This window comes from Panicum virgatum, chromosome 5N (assembly GCF_016808335.1).
Source record: "Panicum virgatum strain AP13 chromosome 5N, P.virgatum_v5, whole genome shotgun sequence".
In the NCBI taxonomy this organism is placed as follows: Eukaryota; Viridiplantae; Streptophyta; class Magnoliopsida; order Poales; family Poaceae; genus Panicum; species Panicum virgatum.
Window position 1 is genome coordinate 53,750,030 of NC_053149.1, and position 20,592 is coordinate 53,770,621.

Genomic DNA, 20,592 nt, shown 5'->3' on the forward strand with positions numbered 1-20,592 from the left:
AAGAGTACCTTCCGCCTCGGTGTCCTGCGGGCTCTCGCCGTGGCCTCGACGCATTACCTCATGGATCTCCAGAGGGTGTCGTCGGGGTACGTCGTTCCCGATGATGCGGATGCGGACGCCGCGTCGGTCATCATGGATGAAGCTGACGCAGCCGCAGAGGAATTCGCCACCGTCCTCGCCGAGAAGCTCGAGGCAGACATCCCTCCCATCGCCGAATTCGACACTCCTGAAGACCCGCAAGGGGGGGATGGTAGCCTGTAGGACAATTGGGCCTCGATGCCCATGTAAATAGATTAGTGTTTATCATGGTCATGCCTTGTAATCATACTTTATGAATATAAAGGATTTTGTTTCGTAATTTGAATGTGTGGCCCGTCGAGGCCTTGTGTGATCGAGCCTGTGTTCCTTTACTTTATTTCCGTGTTCTTCGTACGCGACTTTAGATAAACATCTGCGAGGAAGTTTGCGTTCATAAGCAACGTAGGCGTAGGGTGGTGAGGGGGGTGCCGTATCCCGGAGGCGTAGGCGGCCCCACGACTCGGCCAGCCCCGTACCGTGGTTGCTTACGCCTCACGTCCGTTTTTTCCAAGGATACGAGAAACTAGGATCGAGACGGAAATATTTCGAAAAAACACTGGCGACTTTTTGGGGACGTTCGGGGGTTCCCCCCGTAGTAGCCCCCGAGGGAGGCTCGGCTTTGCCGAGGGTAAAGCCGAGCGTACCTCTATGTTCGTGTGCGCCCGAGCCCTCGAGGGTCGGGAAGGTTCCCAAAAAGCGATAAGTGAAGGGTGCTTCCTTATTATTTCGGGAAATCGAAAATGCGATTACGAACAATATAGAAATTGCTTGAAATGCTTAAGGATAGAAACGACGTAGCTGTTGTATATTCCAAGCGTTGGTGAGGACTTCGCCTTTTTCGTTGGCCAGCTTGTACGTGCCGGGCTTGAGTACCTCGGCGATTATGTACGGTCCTTCCCATGGAGGTGAGAGCTTGTGGCGGCCCTTGTTGTCCTGCCGAAGCCTTAGCACCAAGTCCCCTTTGTTGAGGTCACGGCGCCGGACCTTCTGCGCTTGGTACCTTCGTAGGGACTGTTGGTAGCGCGCGGAATGCAGGAGTGCCATGTCTCGAGCCTCGTCCACTTGGTCCAGCGAGTCTTCGCGAGCTCGCTGATTTCGTTGCTCTTGATATGCCATGAGCCTTGGCGATCCGTATTCCAAGTCGGTGGGGAGGATGGCCTCGGCGCCATAGACGAGGAAGAACGGAGAGAAACCCGTAGCTCTGCTCGGGGTCGTCCTCAGACTCCAGATGACCGAGGGTAGCTCTGTGAGCCACCTTCGGCCGAACTTGTTCAGCTTGTTGAAGATCCTCGGCTTTAGTCCTTGGAGGATCATGCCATTGGCACGCTCCACTTGCCCGTTCGTCTGTGGGTGAGCCACAGCTGACCAGTCCACACGTATGTGGAAGCTGTCGCAGAACGCCAAGAACTTCTTGCCTGTGAACTGGGTGCCGTTGTCGGTGATAATCGAGTTCGGGACCCCGAACCTGAAGACGATGTCGGTGAAGAATTGGACTGCTTGCTCGGATTTGATCTTGCCGATGGGTCGAGCCTCGATCCATTTGGAGAACTTGTCGACCGCCACCAGCAAGTGGGTGAAGCCCCCGGGCGCCCTCTTCAACGGACCGACGAGATCCAGTCCCCACACGGCGAACGACCACGTGACGGGGATGGTCTACAGGGCATGGGCCGGGAGGTGTGTTTTTCGGGCATAGAAGTGGCATCCCTCGCAAGTCCGCACGACATCAGTGGCATCGGCGACCGCGGTGGGCCAGTAAAAGCCTTGCCGAAACGCGTTACCCACGAGGGTGCGTGGCGCGGCGTGGTGGCCGCAGACGCCAGCATGGATGTCGCGGATCAGCTCCTTGCCCTCGGGGATGGGGATGCAGCGTTGCAGGACACCCGAGGGGCTACGCTTGTATAGCCCGTTGTCGATTAGAACGAAGGACTTGGCCCGCCTGACAAGGCGTCGCGCCTGAGCGCGGTCCGAGGGTAGGAGCCCTCGAACCATCCATTCGAGGTACTGAACGCGCCAGTCTCGCGAAGCGGGGGCCTCGTCAACTTCCATTGCTTCGGCCTCGTCTGCGGAGGTTGTCCCGAAGTTAGTATCCATGGGCCCGACCCCGTCCGCCGGGGGGTTCCCGTCGGAGGGTCCGGCGGACGAGGGGCCTGCCTCCGTCGGTTGCTTGAACTCGACGGTGGGCCTGGAGATGTCGTGAGCGAAGATGTTCGGGGGGACGGTGGTCCGCCCCGAAGCTATCTTGGCCAGTTCGTCCGCGTCCTCATTGTACTTGCGTGGGACGTGATTGAGCTCGAGGCCGTCGAATTTGTCCTCGAGGCGGCGTACTGCGTTGCAATACGCCTCCATCTTCGGGTCGTGACAGCTGGACTCCTTCATTACTTGGTCGACGACGAGCTGAGAGTCACCGCGCGCATCGAGGCGTTTGACGCCGAGCTCGATGGCGATGCGGAGGCCACCGAGGAGGGCCTCATACTCCGCCATATTGTTCGAAGCAGGGAAATGCAAGCGGATTACATACCACATGTGTTCTCCGAGAGGTGAGATGAAGAGGAGGCCGGCTCCGGCTCCAGTTTTCATCACCGACCCGTCGAAGTACATAGTCCAGCATTCGCCCCGGATTTGTGATGGGGGTAGCTGAATGTCCGTCCATTCAGCCACGAAGTCAGCCAAGATTTGGGACTTAATTGCCTTGCGGGGGGCGTAAGTTAGTGTCTCTCCCATTAGCTCCACAGACCATTTGGCGATTCTGCCCTCGGCTTCCCGGTTGCGGGCTATCTCTCCCAAGGGGAAAGACGAGACCACGGTGACGGGGTGAGCCTCGAAGTAGTGGCGCAGCTTGCGTCGAGCTAGCACTACTGCGTAGAGCAGCTTCTGAATCTGAGGATAGCGCGTCTTGGTCTCAGACAACACCTCGCTGATATAGTACACCGGCCGCTGGACGGGCAGAGCTTGACCCTCCTCTTGTCTTTCCACAACGATCACCGCGCTGACCACTTGGGTCGTCGCGGCCACGTATAGATAGAGGGGCTCGCCGTCCGTAGGTGGTGTAAGAATGGGAGCACGGGTGAGCGATGCCTTCAGCCTTTCGAGGGCCTCTTGAGCTTCGGGGGTCCACGTGAAGCGCTCGGTTTTCCTCAAGAGTCGATACAGGGGCAAGCCTTTCTCGCCGAGACGCGAGATAAAACGGCTAAGGGACGCTAGGCATCCCATGACCCTCTGTACCCCCTTTAGGTCTCGGATCGGTCCCATCCGAGTGATGGCCGAGACTTTGTCAGGGTTGGGTTCGATGCCCCGCTGGGAGACAATGAAGCCCAAGAGCATGCCTCGAGGGACCCCGAACACGCACTTCTCGGGGTCAAGTTTTACCCCTTTGGCTCGTAGGCAATCGAATGCGATCCTGAGATCAGCAACCAGGTCGTCCGCCTTCCTGGTTTTGACAACGATGTCGTCGACATATGCCTCTACGCTCCGCCCGAGCTGGTCTCCGAAAACGTGGAGCATACACCGTTGATAGGTGGCTCCGGCGTTTCTGAGGCCAAAGGGCATCGTAACGTAGCAGTACATGCCGAAAGGTGTGATAAAAGAAGTCGCGAGCTGGTCGGACTCTTTCATCTTGATTTGATGGTAACCGGAGTAAGCATCAAGAAAGGATAAGAGCTCACATCCCGCAGTAGTATCTACAATCTGATCGATTCGTGGCGAAGGAAAGGGAACCTTCGGACATGCCTTATTTAGACTAGTGTAATCTACGCACATCCTCCAATTTCCACTCTTTTTCTTTACTAATACTGGATTAGCGAGCCACTCGGGATGGAATACCTCTTTGATGAACCCGGCCGCCAGAAGTTTCTGCAACTCCTCGCCGATCGCCCGGCGCTTGAGCTCGTCGAAGCGTCGCAGGCGCTGCTTCACCGGCTTGGAGTTGGGTCGGACATCAAGAGAGTGCTCGGCGACCTCCCTCGGTATGCCAGGCATGTCCGAGGGGCTCCATGCAAAGATATCAGCGTTGGCGCGGAGGAAATCGACGAGCACCACTTCCTATTTGTCGTCGAGGGTGGCGCTGATCTGCAACGCCTTGTTGTCGGAGTGGCTCGGGTCGAGGGGCACCTTCTTGATACCCTCGGTGGGTTCGAAGCTCCCGGCATGTCGGTGTGTGGAATCCAAGGCCTCGCTCGCCATTTTGTCGAGGGTGGCTGCGAGAGCCTCGTCTTCCGCTTGAGCTTCCGCGCGCTCAACGCACTCGACGTCGCACTCGTAGGCGTGCTCGAACGAAGAGCCGATGGTGATGACGCCCTTTGGTCCCGGCATTTTGAGCTTGAGGTAGGTGTAGTTGGGGACGACCATGAACTTGGCGTAGCAAGGACGACCGAGGATGGCATGGTAGGATCCTCGAAACCCCACCACCTCAAAGGTGAGTACCTCCTTGCAGAAGTTGGCTGCCGTGCCGAAGCAGACCGGCAGATCGATCTGGCCGAGGGGTTGGACCCGCTTCCCCGGCGCGACGCCGTGGAATGGCGACTTGCTGGGGCGTAGCTTGTCCAATCCGATCCCCATGAGCTCCAAGGTGGGGGCGTACATGATGTTGAGGCTGCTGCCTCCGTCCATGAGCACCTTGGAGAAGCGAGTGTTGCCGATGATGGGGTCGACAACGAGCGGGTAACTTCCCGGATGCGGGACGTAGTCGGGGTGGTCCTCGCAGCCAAAGGCAATGGTGTCCTTCGACCAGTCGAGGTAGGATGGCGTGGCCTTGGTGACGGAAAAGACTTCGCGGCGCTCACGCTTGCGCTGCCGAGAAGTCATATTCGTCGTCGTCCCTCCAAAGATGAAGAAGGCGTTCTCCACTGGGGGGAACTCCTCATCTCCACCTTTGTCGCCAGCATCCTTCTTCTTGTCCTCATCGCGATGCGCGACGCGGTTGTAGTATTTCTTGAGCATCTCGCACTGCTCGAGAGTATGGTTGACCGGGCCCTTGTGGTAAGGGCACGGTTTCTTAAGCATGTCGTCGAACTGGCCACCACCGCCTCGAGGGGGGCCTCGAGGCCCTTTGCGGTCCGGGGCGGCTGCGAAGGCCTCCTCGGAGTCTTCTGCCCGCTCCGTCCCGCGCTGGTTCGGCGGGACCGGCTTCCTTCCCTTCCTCCCCCGCTTTTGTTTCTTGGCGGGGGCGTTGGGCTTGACGTTGCTGCCCTCCTCGGGCGCATCGTCCTTGCGCTTGCTTGATTTGTCGTCGAAGATGGCACCAACAGCCTCCTCGCTGGCGGCGAAGTTGGTGGCAGCGTCGAACAACTCGTTGGTATTAACGGGTCGGTTTCTCGCGAGCTCATGCACCAAATTCCTGCACGTCGTACCCTCGAGGAAAGCGTTAATGACCTCGACGTGGGTGACGCTGGGGAGCTCGGTGCACTGCTTGGAGAAGCGTCGCACGTAGTCACGCAGGGATTCGCGGGGCTTCTGGCGACACCCTTTGAGGTCCCAGGAGTTCCCAGGGCGCACGTACGTGCCCTGGAAATTGACTACGAAGACATGGACCAAGTCGGCCCAGCTGTAGATCTGATCCGCAGGTAAGTGCTCGAGCCACGTTCGTGTGGCGTCAGCAAGATGAAGGGGGAGGTTGCGGATGATGACCGTGTCTTCCGTCGCGCCGCCTAGCTGGCACGCTAGGTAGTAGTCGTTGAGCCAGACCGCAGGATCAGTCTCGCCCGAGTATTTGACGAGGGTGTTGGGTTGTCGGAAGCGCGGGGGAAAAGGCGCGGTCTGGATCTCCCGACTGAACACCCGGGTGCCCGGAGGCTCCGGTGACTCACCCCTGTCGTGCTCAGGGTCGAAGTGTCCACCCCGTCGAGGGGTGTACCTCCTGCCGTTGATGACGTTGCGGGCGTCGCCATCGCCAGCGTGCCCGCGAGTGTCGCGGATTCGCTCCCTTACGGGAACTCTTCCGATGCGCTCGTGTACCGGGGGTGCCCTCGCACCGGGTGCTACGGCCGCCTTGCCCTTCCCTGCTGGGGGTGTGTGCACAGAAACCTCACGGTCCTGGTGCGCAGTCCCAGCGCACTGCTCCGGGGCCTTCGAGCGCATGCGAGACGCAGAACTCTCGGCCTGCTGCACGGCAGCTTGCTCGATGAGTTCCTGTGCCTCGCGGCGCAGGTTGCGACCCGAAGGTGTCGATGGCTCAGGCATAGCTTGAAGTAGATAAGCCGCAGCGACGAGTTTCTCGCCGGCCGTTTGCAGTTCCGGAGATTTGTCGACGTTGTCGTCAGCCAGGATGCGCTCCCGGGCCACACGTCCCGCCGTCCGGGCGTGCGCACCAGGCACGGTACGCTGCTGCTCGAGTGCGGCGCGTAGCTCCTGGGTTTGCCGACGCTGCTCGTCGAGCTTGGCTTGAAGCTCGTTGAGCTGCGCCAGCTGGGCTTGACGCGCCGCTGAACTTGACGAGGAAGGGGCTGCGGGCGGGACCACCGGTTGCTTTGCCCGTACGTCCGCCCCGCCGTCCTCGTCGTTGGCTGGAGTATTGTCGTCTTGCTCGTTCGCGAGGTCCGCCATGAAGCATTCCCTGGAAGGATCGAAATCCCCCTCGCTGGAGTCTTCGGAGCAGGTGAGGCAGTAGGCCGTCGCCAGCTGGAACACGCGGAGAGCGTCGGGGTCGCGGACCCCGGAGTAGTCCTCGGCCTCCTCGGCCGTGAAGTTGTTCATGAAGAAGTCGACGTCGTCGGCGATCGAGCTCGCCGTCTCCGGGTAGGGTTCGTCAGGGGACGACGCGCTGAGGCTGCGGATCGGCAGAAGATGATGACCCGGCGTATCCTCATGCTCGATGAGGTCAGCGACGGTTGACAAGGCGTTGGTGGCGGCGTTGCGCATCCCGAAGGGGAAAGAAGACACCGAAGTCGGGTCCCCCCTCGGAGGCACTAGTGCTGCTGCAGGCGATGGTGCCGGCGTGGATGACGCCGAGGCACGCGATGATGAGACGGTTGCCCCACTGGCCGCGATGTTGAGTTGCGACACGCCAGCCTCGACCCATGTGGGGGAGCTGTGGCGGGCCGCACGACGTCGCTCCGTGCGTGCTTGTCGTGAACGCTGACCCGAGCGCCTGTTGCGTCGGGCTGGCGGAGTCGGAGCGATGAGGTTGCGTTCGGGGGAGAGGAGCTGCATGAGGTAACCGTTGCCGGTTGCTCTGAACTCAAGACTCCCGAACGAGACCGCGCGTCCCGCTGGAAACGGATCCGAAACGCCCATAGGGTATGGGTTGGATCTGCTCGCCATTCCGGGAGATCAAATGGGAGAAAGAGAGAAAATGTCACGCAGCGTCCCTACCTGGCGCGCCAACTGTCGGCGTCCCGACCCGGGGGCCTGGATCCCAACTAGTAAATGCTGCGTGTTTCCTCGTCCCAGATGATGGTGCAAGAGGCAATCACAATAACGCACAGTTTATCCTGGTTCCGGCCGCGGGACCGTACGTCCAGCAAAGGGGGTGTGCGAGGGCACTGTATTATCTTGCACCCGAAGTGCTCGTAGTAGGGGATACAAGCGAGGCGAGAGAGGAAGAGAAGCTCCCAAGTCTCTGCTAGAAGTGGAGTTAGTTGAGATGAGTACTCAATCGTGCTGAAAGTTCTGAAAGGGGAAGTTCAGGGAGCCTATTTCCACCCTTCGATTGGAGAGATCCGATCAGCCTCTTCTTACAAAAGGAAGCCCATCCTCTCCTTTTATAGTTGTAAGGAGAGGTGGTGTACATGAGTGTAGGGGCGCGGAAGTCGTCGTTCTCCCTTGAATCGCGGGGTACAGTGATCGAACACTGTAGAAAGTGTACTGTGGGAAGGCGGCGCGTGTCGCCGTCGTCCTGGATTTTCGTCCTTGGTCCCGTGGAGATTGTGCCGGTCGTCCCGTAGTGTCCCAGTGGTAGTAATGGCGTGGGTCGGTCCCGGACCCCCTGGCCGGAGTGCGGGTGTGCACATTAGAAGGTCCGGGAGCGCGTAGAAGTCCCGGACCCCACGAGGGGGAGGTCCGGGGTCGCGCCCGTGCGTGCTGAGTGCCCCTCTCGGCAGGACACGTGACATCATCGGACCCCTTCCCCAGCGGGAGATGGGTCCGGCGATGGATGTCGGCAGAACAGTAACGGGGGCGGCGCCAACTTGCCTTGTGCCGCATTGAATGCCCATAGTACTGCTACAGCGACTGGGGTGGCAGAGCGGTGACCGGGGTCGGTGGACGGGACGCCGGTCACATCCACTGCGGGAGTGGCAGTCTGACGCTGCCTGCCCTTTGAGCCGTGGTGGAGTGGCTGGCTTTTAATGCCTTCGTACGGCGGTCGGTTGGGCGGCGGGGCCGTTTGTCCCTTGTGCCGAGAGAGGGCCTCGAGCGAGGCGGAGATTGGCCACCCGCACGAGGGCAGGTCCGCTGACCTCGAGCGAGGCGGAGATGTGTTTACGCGGTCGAGGATCCCGGGGGGAGCCCTCGAGCGAGGCGGAGATGAGTGTCCCGCTCGAGGGTAGATTCGCTACCCTCGAGCGAGGCGGAGATTGGCCACCCGCTCGAGGGCAGGTCCGCTGTCCTCGAGCGAGGCGGAGATGAGTGACCCGCTCGAGGGTAGATCCGCTACCCTCGAGCGAGGCGGAGTTTGTTCGGTGGGCCTGAGAGGGGCCCTCGAGCGAGGCGGAGATTGGCCACCTGCCCGAGGGGGATGTGGCTGGGCCACATGCTGGACTTCTTTGAGTCCTTTCCTTTCCTCTGAGGGAGAAATAGGCCGTGGGCCTTCGTGGGCCCAGTCGCGCTTAACATATGTTTGTGTTTTTGAAAGTGGTTTTAGTACCCCGATTAGGGTGTCCCTAATTGTGGCACCCGACAACTGTACTATTTCGCACCGGGGGTGCATGTAGTAGGGGGTACAAGCAAGGCGAGAGAGGAAGGGAAGCTCCCAAGTCTCTGCTAGAGGAGGAGTTGATTGAGGCAAGTGCCAATATCGGAGCTCAAGAGAGCATGTGTGCATGCTGCGAGTTGAGTTGAGTGTTGGAGATGAGATGAGGTGGTAAAGACAGAGCCCGCCTCCCCTTTTTATAGACACAAGGAGGGGCGGTGTACATGTACGGAAAGGAGGAAGAAGTCGTCGTTCCTCCCCGAATCGGGGACGCACAGTGGCCGACTACTGTAGAAAGTAAAATGTGCCGCACTGGAGATTGTGGCGCCGGGCATGCGGCCGTCCTGGGCGGCGCTCTGATTTGGCGGAGATCGCGCCGGCGTCCTTGTGGCTCCTGCAGGCGTTGAGGCGGTTGCTGTGGAGGGTACCGTCCTCCAGGCGTGGCGGGGCAGCGTTCCGAGGGTCCTGCAGGCCAGGGTCTTGTCCTGGTCAAGGTCGGGGCCATGTCCGAGGGTCGCGCCCATGCCGTTCGAGGATTCCGCGGTTGGAAAAGTACGAGGGAAGTACTAGGAGTTGGTAGCACAGTGGCGGGAGCAGCGTCGAGCACGTCTCGCACAGCGCCGCAGGTTCTCACAGTGTTGCTGCAGTGCCAGGAATGGTGGAGCAGTGACCGGAGCTGGCGGACGGGACCCCGGGAGCTGTTGCCGTGCGGAATGGTGGCCTGACGCCGTCTGACCCGGGTGCTGCGGCGGAGTCGCTAGCATTTAATGCCTCCGTACGGCGGTCAGGTGAGCGGAAGGGCCGTTTGTCCTTTCCGCTGAGGGGTGGCATCGAGCGAGGCGGAGACGTGGGGCGCTATCGAGGGTCTCGGCGGGGAGCCCTCGAGCGAGGCGGAGATTGTCCCGCAGGTTCGAGGGGGTTTGGATGGGCTGCACCGCGTACATGGGCCGTGTATCGTGCTTCTTTGAGTCCTTTCCTTTCCTTTGGATCGGAAGGAGACTGTAGGCCTTTGTGGGTTTGATTGCTTAACACATGTTTTGCGTTTTAAGGGCGATTTAGTCCCCTGGTTAGGGTGCCTCTAATCATGGTACCGACAAAAATAATCCAAATTTAAGATACAAAGTGTACTTTGATTCTTTTTAGAAGAAACTAACTCTAATATGGCAATTTATACTCTCATTCTTTTCGGAAGAAACAAACTCTACTATTGTCATTAATTTTTTGGTACAACGATCAGAAAGAAAGAAGAAATGGCACCAAAACTTATTTCCCCCGTACAGATGCACGAAGGAATATAAATACTCAATTAATGATGTTTAGTCGATTCCACCTATACATGATATATAGATATATGATATGAATTTTACTTGCATGCTATTTTTTTATCGGATTTCTTAAAAATCAATAAGCTAATAGAGGAAATATCAATAGAATATTGATCACATTATAGAAGAATAGATGAAAAAAATAATGTATGTATATGACTTTACGTAATAGATTAAAGATTAAAAGTATTGCACATAGTAGAGATGATATTGATATTTTTTTATTTAATAAGGGAACATGAATAGATTGTATGAAATAATTGCAAGTTAGTGGGACACTTAGTAAATAATGATGTGGACATCTTACATGAAAAGAGAAATAGCTTATGGGTGCCATCTATTTATATAGGATATGTGATATATAGATTCGTGGTCTTAGACTGCTTGCAGTGGGAACCTGTAAACAGTGCTCCAGCACCGATATAGAGTAAAATGAGCTGCTGCAGCGTCCTCTAAAAGCTACGCTAGCGTAGCAGACAAGCTCCCTTCCGCTATTTTGGGCGTGGATGGAGGGCGTCCACCACAGTGTGGGGCCGCGCACTCGATCCAACTGCCTCAGCTGCGCATGTGGAGAGGGAAAAGGGGAAAGAGCAGAGGAGGCGAGACGGCGGCGAGGGCGCGCGGCGAGAAGCAGAGAGGGAAAGCGGAGGGAGCGCCAGCAGCTCCTGCACGCCGGCTCGCGAGAGGTCCGCCGCCCCGGTTGCGCTCGGAGCTCCGCCGCGAGAGCTCGAGGCTGCCGAGCTCGACGCCGGTGGAGCACGAGGCCGGATCATCTTGCTGTGGAGGGAGGAGGGAGGACCAAGCTCGAGGCCGAACCCGCTCGCCGCGGAGGGAGGAGGGAGCTCGTGGCCGGATCTGCTCGCCGCGGAGACGAGGGAGGAGGAGGGAGCTAGTCGGCCCGGAGCAGAGGAAGAGCCGCACGGGCCTCCGCCGCCGGCACCTGGAGGAGGAAGGCCGGTGTGCACGGAGCAGAGGGCACGAGGAGCCGCACGCATGGGAGCCCCTTGGCCGGCCGCGCGCCACGCGCCCTCGACAGCTCCTCCCTCCCACGGCAGGAGCAGCATAGCGAGCAGGGGAGCCGCCGGCGAAGAGGCAGAGGGCGGATCCGACTGCACCGGCTACCGCTCGTCGCTCCGCTCCGGCGTGCGGGCTCCGGCAAGGGAGGGGCCGGAGAGCCAGCGGAGGCGTGGAGAACAGGGAGGGCGGCAGTGGAGGGGAGCAGGGGACTGTAGCAGAGGAGGTGGAGTTGGAGGAGGAGGGAGGGAGGAGGGGGCGACGCACGTGTGGAGAAGATAGGAGAGAGAGGAGGGGGTAAAAATATAAAGGAGACTGACATGTGAACCCCATCGATGTGTAGTTGGGATAGATGAAGATATAGAGTATAGATGACTGCAGGAGAACTGAGTATAGAGTAAAGAATCTAGATGATCAGACAGGAATATTGTTTATAAAGATGACTTTAGAGGAAAACCTGTACGAGCAGCGAGATTGATCTACGCGCGGACCATGGAGGTCAATTCACATTGCCAAAAGTTGATTTGCGGCGCTAGAGCTTGATTCGCGGATGTTGCCGCTCCGCCGTGGATGAGCGCTCCACGCTGTAGTGTGCCTAGACCTACAGAGCCTTCGTGGAGCGCCACCAAATGATTTTTCTTATGGGAGCAGAGCAGCCGAGAGCAACGAGCGGAGCGGAGCAGAGCCGGTTTGGAGCGGTGCCAAACGCATCCTTAATTATCTACAAGCCGTAAAGGATGATTGGATCTTAAATCCTAAGAAACGTAACAGAGTACAGTGTTTATGCATTCTAAACTTAAAGCTAAGATTAGTTTCATGGTGAGTTTCGTGGCATTAAATTTTACTGATATGGCAAGAAGAGATAGTAAATTTCATAGAATGAGAGAGAAGTTTCAATCGCACGAAACTCAATATTGAGATTGAGATTGAGATTGGTCTAAGTACAACTCTATCTCGCGGTACAAAGAGCTTAATTATAAAGTTAGTTATAAACAGAAAAAGAGAGTGGCGGCCGGCTAGCCGCCGCTACCCATCCAAATCAACGCTCCAAACGTACGAGTACGACTCCCAGCCGGGCCAACCCAGCTGCATGACAACGTCCAGCTGCGCCGCGCCGTGCCTCCGCTCCGCCGACATGAGCCTAGACAAATCTTCCGGCACGCCCACCGACGACTCGGTCGTCGCGTTCACGACGAAGGCCAACGTCTCCTTGGCGCCCACGCGGAAACTGGGGGTGCGGCCGCGCACCAGAGGGACGCCGGCGTAAGATACCGTGACGCCGCCGCCCTCGCGGTACTCGTCGTAGTAGTGGCCGTGGTTCTCGACACGCACGAGCAGGACGATCGCCGGAGGAACCTCTCCCGGTGCCAGCGAAGGCTCAAGCAGGCCCTTGACGCTGACTAGCTCGATGGAGCTTGAGATGGGGTAGTCTTGGTTGATGTTGTAGATGCCCGCACAAGCCCCGACAATTAGCATAAGAGCGGCGAGAAGACAGAAAATAACCACCCAGTAAATTAATAAAAGGGACCAAGAGCGCCATAACCATGCGATAGCAGAGAGAAGGTTCCTGTTCGTATGCTGGGCCTCGAGGACCACAAGTGGCGTCGACATACTTGGCCTCCATGGCGGTATAGCTTGGACATCTGCAGGTGTACCAGTTGATGGAACGAGGACAGTACCGGAAATATAGTGTTTTCCCCTTCAATTGGGAAATGCAACTTTCCTAATCGGTTACGTATTGGCATCAGTACTGATTGGCATGTATTCCGGAGTCCGGCCGGTTCTTCGACACCATACATCTGTGTGTATATGTATGTATTAATGTATCTCTAGTTCTCTACACGTACATACATAGATATCTTTTTTGAGATTGGTGATGACGTCATTAACGACAATGAGTACAAACCAACTATCCTCTTGGGCTCGCGCCCAGGGCCTCCTACCTGCGCGTGCGTCCTCTCTGCTGGGATGGCGAAGGAATTCACGCGGCAAAAGACGCGACATTCTCGTTCGAACACCGCCATATTTGGGTTCCTAGAAAAACACCTCCATATTTGGCCGAGCCTGTCGCGATGACAACGGCCATCACTACCCTCTTCTGGTTCACTGGTTGCCGGCGAGAGCGGAATGCTGGGAAATTAAGCATGATCGGCAGTTCACTTCTAGCTACTACTCCCTCCGTATCGTTTTAAATGTCGTTTCCGACAGCTATAGGAAAAATAAAAAACCTGTGAAATTCCATTGATACCCTTGCTCCAATCAGCCCCACGGTAGTGTCCTCTGTTTCTGTTGCTCGGATCCGTTTCGTGCTGCTACCGGCGGCCGCCGCGCGTCGGGTGGAGAATGGCACCACAAGGTGAGTGGTCGCCTGGAGCTCCCACCGCCGGCTCATCGGAGCTGCTCCCCGCGGTCGGCCCATCCGAGGTGCTCCCCGTCGGGTGGAGAATGGCACCACAAGGTGAGTGGTCGCCTGGAGCTCCCACCGCCGGCTCATCGGAGCTGCTCCCCGCGGTCGGCCCATCCGAGGTGCTCCCCGTGGCCGCTTCATCCAAGCTGCTCCAATCAGCCGCCCCATCCGAGCTCCTCCCCACGGCTGCCCTGTCTGAACTTCTCCATGCCACGGCCTCGTCGGAGCCCTACGCCGCCGCTGGTCCTTCGTCATGGCTTAGAATCTGTGGATCCGGTCTTCCTCTACAGTAATGCCTATCACGCCTTGCCGCCTTGGCCACACGGGCATATGCGGCGGCGGCGTCACACCAGTCTACATCGTTGAGAAGGCACCGGCATAGGCGCCAAGGTTCAACTTCTCCCTCGCCGAGGTACTCTCTGAGCTTCTTGTGCATTGGATTATGTATCTATGAACTTTCGTGTTTAGAACTCTGAATTTTCTGAACCTGAACTAAGAACCAAGAGAACTCTGAACTTTTTGAAACAAGAACCAACAGAACCTGAACCTGAACTTTCTTGTGCGTTGGAGTAGATTATGTGAAATTTGCACCTGGGAACTCTGTATGGATATGTGCACTGGTTGGCATTAGTAGTGCTAGAGTTACACTAGCACAACTGAGCAACTTGCAAGATTATTTACTGTGCCAACTTGCAGGATTGCACTAGGGGACATAAATGTTCAAGAGGGAGGAGGACAAAAGAGCAAGAAGAGAAAATCTCCTTGTGTGGTGATGCCACCTTTTCCATTGAGCCGAATGATGCTATCGCCAAGGACCCAACTTCTGGCACCATGGTTGAGGTCCCCATCGGTTAGGCATGAGACATTGCCATCTACTACAACATGTGATACTCCATATGGTCAAGGCCAAAGAGTGATGGGTGAAATTGATTTAAATATGACACCAGGAGATAACAGTCAAGAGAACAGAGATAATCAGCTTGGTCAAGAGAATGGGGACAATCAGCTCTGTCAAGAGAATGGGGACAATCAGCTCAGTCAAGAGAATGGGGACAATCCACTCGTTCAAGAGAATGGGGATAATCAACTCGGTCAAGAGAATGGGGACACTCAGCTTAGTCAAGAGAATGTGGATGATCAGCTTGTTCAAGAGAATGCCCGCAGGAAGCTAGTACTTGATGACGTGAGACGGAGAGCAATATTTGAAACTTTGCTTGGAAGGGCAAGAAACGGTAATCTAAAGGGCAATGATACAAAGGAAGTGTCAATACAATTCTCAGTACCTCTTCGTACAGTCCAACGTATTTGGAAAAAAGGAAAAAGTTGTATAGACCAAGGCCTTGTAGTTGATGTTGGCAATGAAAAGAAATGATGTGGTAGAAAGAAGAAAGTGGTGGATGTTTCAAAGCTTCGAGATATTCCTGTGTCAAGTTGCGCAACAATAGCTGATGTGGCTAAACACTTAGGTGTTAGTACAGGCAAGATTCAGAGAATGAAAAAACAAGGTGTGATAAAACGTGTATCCAACACAATAAAACCGTACTTGACTGAGAAGAACAAGAAGGATCGTCTAAGGTGGTGTTTATCGATGATTGACCCAAGGAGTGCACCACACGATCCAATGTTCAAAGGGTTGTTTGATTATGTCTTAATTGATGAGAAATGGTACTACATCACTAGGAAGACATTGCGATATTATAAAGGTGCAGATGAAGGACAACTTGCAAGGACATGCAAGAACAAGAATTACATTCCAAAGATTCAGATTTTGACTGTTCTTGGCCGACCAATATTATATTGCTATATTGATACTGGGCTTGGGAGTATTTACTAGCTGTATGAGCAAGCTGTTTCAAATTATAATGTCAAACTGGAAGTCTTGCTTTTGAATTAGATATCTGTTGCTTTGATGTGAATTAGATTTAACGTGAACCTTACTCGGTATGTGCAGTGGATCTGGTAGTGGTGCTTCACTTAGAAGTACTGGAATTTTATGGCCACTACTAATAATTCTTTCTCCAAGCTGCCGATTCAGTATAGGTGGCAAGTCTATTTTAATGTATCAATTGCCTAATTGATGGGCTCTACCAGTTTTACCTGATATAGCTGAAGTCTGTTGTTGCAGAAAACAATATTTAGAGATGCTTCTAAGAAATTGAAGGTAATGATTTCCTCCCATTATTTGCCATAATATGTAGAGCTTTCATAGGTCAAAGCTTCATAAGCATTCTTCTCTGTTGCAGCCTGAACCAAGAACCAAAAAAACTCTGAACTTTCTGAACCTGAACCAAGAACCAACATAACCTGAACCTTAACTTTCTTGACCTTTCTTTTGTTTCTAGTGTGGCTCAATTGATCTTTTTGTTGTCAATTCGTATGCCATTTCAGAAATCCTTTGAACCATAATTTTGTCAGGAAGTCACAGGAAGATAAAAGCAGAAGTCTCGGTGTAAATTGAGTCCAAGCCTGTGCTTCGTCTTTCCAATTGAGTCCAAATCTCAGATGCTAGATGCTGGCTTGAGGCGCCCTGGAAGCGCGCAGACACGCAGAGCAGCGCCAGTGCCAGTGCCAGCGTGAAAAGCGCCCTCGGCCTGCTCCTCATGCTCTGCCTGGTCGTTGCTTGCCTCTCCGGCAGTGCCCATCGTCGCCGTCACCGGGTGCTGCAGGATCTAGAAACGCGTGGGAATAAAGTGGAGGCAACCATGGGATAGGCGGAGGTGGATGGGGAGAGGTGGAAGCGGCCGGAAGCATCAAATCGACGGGAGGCGGCGGAGGTATCCAAGCACGACGGCGGAGGCTTTCCAGGAGCAGCTGAAGAGGAGGGCAAAAATGACCAATCACTCATGCCTACACTTATAAACGACATCTATTTTGGATCCTTTTTTATTGAACTGTGGACGACATTTAAAACGATACGGAGGGAGTACATACGTACTTGGTTCATCTTGCGGCTATGTACGTGTGTCTCCTTGATGGGGAGAAAATATTATTGCAAAGACACCTATAATTTTTTAGAGATTAAGCTACAGAGAAAAAAAAAGGCTAGATGCACAGCAACTCAAGCTGCCAATAGTCTGAGATCCAGACTAATAAACCAACACCAAACTATTATTATTAAATACGACGACATAAACCACTCCAAACCACCCCATATAGCATGTGAAAACCAAACCACACCATCCCATCAAAGGTAGAGAAGAAGGTGGAGATCCAGAAGTAGTGCAAGAGCATGCTGATGGTGGTACTTATTGTTATGCGCTACTAATGTTGAGCACGACTAGTCAAGCAAACAGGAGGAGCCGCTCGATACTATTAGTATTCCAAACCAAACCAAACCGTTTCTCTTGAGAAATAAAACCAAATCGGATTGATTGCTAGAAAATAAATTTTCCACCAAATTGAAGTAGCATCATCAATTAAAATCCAAACCGTTGCAACCACCCAACCATTAGCAGCTTGAACAGCAGCGTCGCTGGATGGGATAATATCTCCACCTAACAACATGAATATAGTTGTGTGGATAAGGAGCTTACAATGGAACAACTTCCATGCATAGGCATATGGAGAAACCACGAAAATTTGGATTTGCGGCAAGGACAAACTTCTCAGAAAGTCAGAGTACAATATAATCCAACTCCATATAGATATTTAGTGTATCGGAATATGAGCTTTTGCCTCTCGCGGCAAACTTATTTATCTCCATTACCTATTTACATACATGTAGCATATATATCTTCTACTTGGAAAAAGAAAATTAATGGCCGGTGCAAATCCAAAGGTAGGAGATAATAGTGTGGCACACGGCCGGCTACCCATCCAAATCGATGCTCCAAGCGTACAACTCCCACCCGGGCCGCCCCAGTTGCATGCGAACTTCTAGCTGCGGCACGCCCCATCTCCGCTCCGCTGACATGAGCCGAAACAGGTCCCCCGGCACGCCCGCGCTCCCGTCAGTGGTCGCGTTCACCGTGAAGGTCATCGCCTCCTTGGCGCCCACGCAGAAGCTGGGCGTCCGACCCTGCGCTAGAGGCACGCCCGCGTAAGAGACGGTGATGCCGCCGCCCTCGCGGCACTGATCGAAGATGTGCCCGTTGTCGACACGCATAAGCAGGTCGAACGCAGGAGAGGCCGCCGCCGCTCCTGGAGCCAGAGCAGACACCAGACCCTTGGCGCCCACCAGCTGGACGACACTCGAGATCGGATGGTCACCAACGTCGATGGTTTCAGAAGCCCTAGCGAGTGCCAGAACAAGGACGACAACGTAGAAGCTCACCACCGTATAGATGAAAGGGCAGAGGAGCGCCATAGCTATCCAGTAGCAGAGAGAGGTCTCGGATTCGTCGCGTCGAGAAACACCAGCCGCGTCATCATCCTTCTTGAGCTCCATGGCCGCAGTTGTACGACGTAGCTTGCGGATTGAATTTTGGATGTGAGACGATGATGGAGGACACAACCTAAATTTTGCTGCTGCCACTGCCAGTACAGAAAGACACGTTCAAGTCGGTCACGTTTGTTAATACTGGTAATTTAGATGGTTTCCTTGTTTGCAAAAACTGAGTCACCTGAATTAATATCTCCACCTCTTGTTCCACTAAAAAACGATTGGGACTCTAATTTAGAAGATTTTCTACCAACCAGGCGTGAGTGACCGGGGGGCTCTATTTATCGCTTTATGCGATTATATTTGTTTGTGTCGCAGAACCAGGCGGGCAGGCATTGTAACACCTCAGGTGTTAATTACCTTTCATTAAGACTAATTACGGTCATTAGCGCCACAAACCATTAGAGAAACACTTTTCAACAAAATCTGGGGCAGTTCAACTCGGACCGGTCTGACCGGTCGTGACAACCAGTCTGACCGATTGAACCTGTTTTCAACCATTTTGGGCCCCATGGCATTTAAACCACTCTCTCTCACACACTCACGGCTCTCTCCTCCCTCTCCCATTCACTCTCTTCTCCCCTACCCTCCCGAGCTCCCCTCTCACACCCAAACCCCAAAAATTCAAAACCCTCCCTCTCCCCTGTGTTTTCTTTCCTGGGTGGCTGGGAATCAAGCTCTTGGTGCAAAGAAGAGCTCACCCAAGGTAAATAAACTAGGGTTTGGCAAATTCCTTGTTCTAGGAGGTTTAAATCGATTCCTCCGGTCAATCATCTTTATTTTTATCTCTAAGCTAGAGCTTAGATAGGTTTTGTGCAGTGGATTCAAGTTCTTGTGGGGGAAAAACTCATTCAAGGTGTTTTAGCTAGTGATTGCTCGATCTCTTGAACTAGATGACTTTAAGTGATTTCCTCCGGTCAGACACATCTACTTACACCCCTGGACCTAGAGCTAGATGGGTTTTAGAAGTGGTCGGCGATTTTTGCCACGCCAAGGATCCCAGAGTTGTGATCTGTGTCTGACCAGTCTGACCGGTCGGATGGATCAGTCTGACCGGTAGTAGGGAGTCCGGATCATCCGGCCTTAGGGTCAGGTCATCCGAAACTTCGCAGAGGCAAGAAGTATTGTTGGGCCGGATCATCCGGCCTATGGGCGGATCATCCGACTTTCTATGACTCCAGTGGGTGGCCGTATCGGACCGATCTGACCGGTCAGGTATACCGGTCTTACCAGTCTAGCTGAGATGAGAGGATTTAGTACTGGGTAGCTAGTGTAAATAGTTAGAAATTGTTTTTGGGTAATGGTTAGTTGTTAATTTACAAATCATGCATGCATTACTCATGTCATATGCATATGCACACGTGTAGCAGCCGCGGCGGAGGAGGTTGTGTTCGAGGTGGTTGCGGAGCCACCGGAGCCCCTGGGGCAGGCCCAGCAGGAGGAGAGGCGTGAGGCTCAGGCCCAAGGCCCAGTACACCCCAGTGCAGAGCAACAACCCGAAGACAAGCCCCGGTGCATGTCCTATTATTTTAAATTATGATTCACTATATATATATTTATTTATTACTTGTGCATTATGTTTTAGGAATTATTTGAAACTCTAGTTGCATGATCTCTAGGTTCCCTTGAGTTTATACTAGCATGTATAGGTCGATAGCGATGCCATGCTTAATAGGTTTCGGTAGAAGACGGGTGATGTCTTGTCACTCGCGAGATATAGGATATTATAGAAGTCGAGTAATTGCCGATTACTCGCGAGATGAATAATTATCCTTATACTTCAATCTTTGAGATAGGATAATGATGGAAATTTGAGACCGGACGGGGATTGTTGATGAGATGTAGGTATGGCAGCAGGGCAGGGTTTCTGGGTGTCTTAGCCCCGTCCGAATCGGTTAAGGACCGTTCGTTGTCTGGCCTTGTTGATTGAGCTTGAATTGTACTAACCGCATGTCGGGAGTAGGAGGTAGTCGAAACCGGTAAGCCTAGTACTGCCTTGCTTCGAAAGTACAGGAACCCGCACCCAACTCCTAGGGTAGTCGAGTGGCCGCGGAGAATGGGTTGTCCGTATTTACTTTTGGTGGTCTCTCGTAGGGCTCGGCTGACTATATGTCATTAGGCTGATTCCTGTAGTTCGAGGCAGGGAGGGGAATGGTTGGTGCGTGTGGTCCGACGGGGCCGATGCGTGCCGTGTTGGTTAGGTCCACCTTGCAAGGTTAAATCGGATCGATTCGCCGTCAGTCGCTCTCGGATATGAGCACCTTGATCGCAGCACCGCATCGTAGTAATGAGATGGAATATTAATGTTGTATGTTGAAGAAAATGTTGAATTTATTAATTGATCTTCTACCATGTTTGGTCTAGAAAGGTTACTGCAAATACCTAGAGGTTATTGGTTTAATATAGAATGTGAGCTAAAATATTGAAAGTAAGGATTCACTCTTAGATGTTTTTCTGCAAATAACCCACTAGCCAGAAAGCCTTCCATGTCTAGATAATGGGCTACGTATACCCTTAGTCGGGTAAGCCTTGTTGAGTATTAGTA

General features: G+C 54.0%; 1 protein-coding gene and 1 pseudogene across 1 annotated transcript; both read right to left on the reverse strand.

Moving 5' to 3' along the window:
* Nucleotides 1–12,285: 12,285 nt before the first annotated feature.
* Nucleotides 12,286–12,799, reverse strand: LOC120675415 (annotated as a pseudogene).
* A 4,675-nt stretch (nucleotides 12,800–17,474) lies between these two features.
* LOC120675417 lies at nucleotides 17,475–17,972 on the reverse strand. The gene has a single exon (XM_039956635.1). The coding sequence runs from the start codon at nucleotides 17,970–17,972 to the stop codon at nucleotides 17,475–17,477; it is 498 nt and encodes a 165-aa protein (XP_039812569.1).
* Nucleotides 17,973–20,592: the final 2,620 nt, after the last annotated feature.

Bases quoted from the DNA above. Each gene is read 5' to 3' on its own strand.
- LOC120675417 (XM_039956635.1), bottom strand. From the start codon at position 17,972: ATGGCGCTCCTCTGCCCTTTCATCTATACGGTGGTGAGCTTCTACGTT.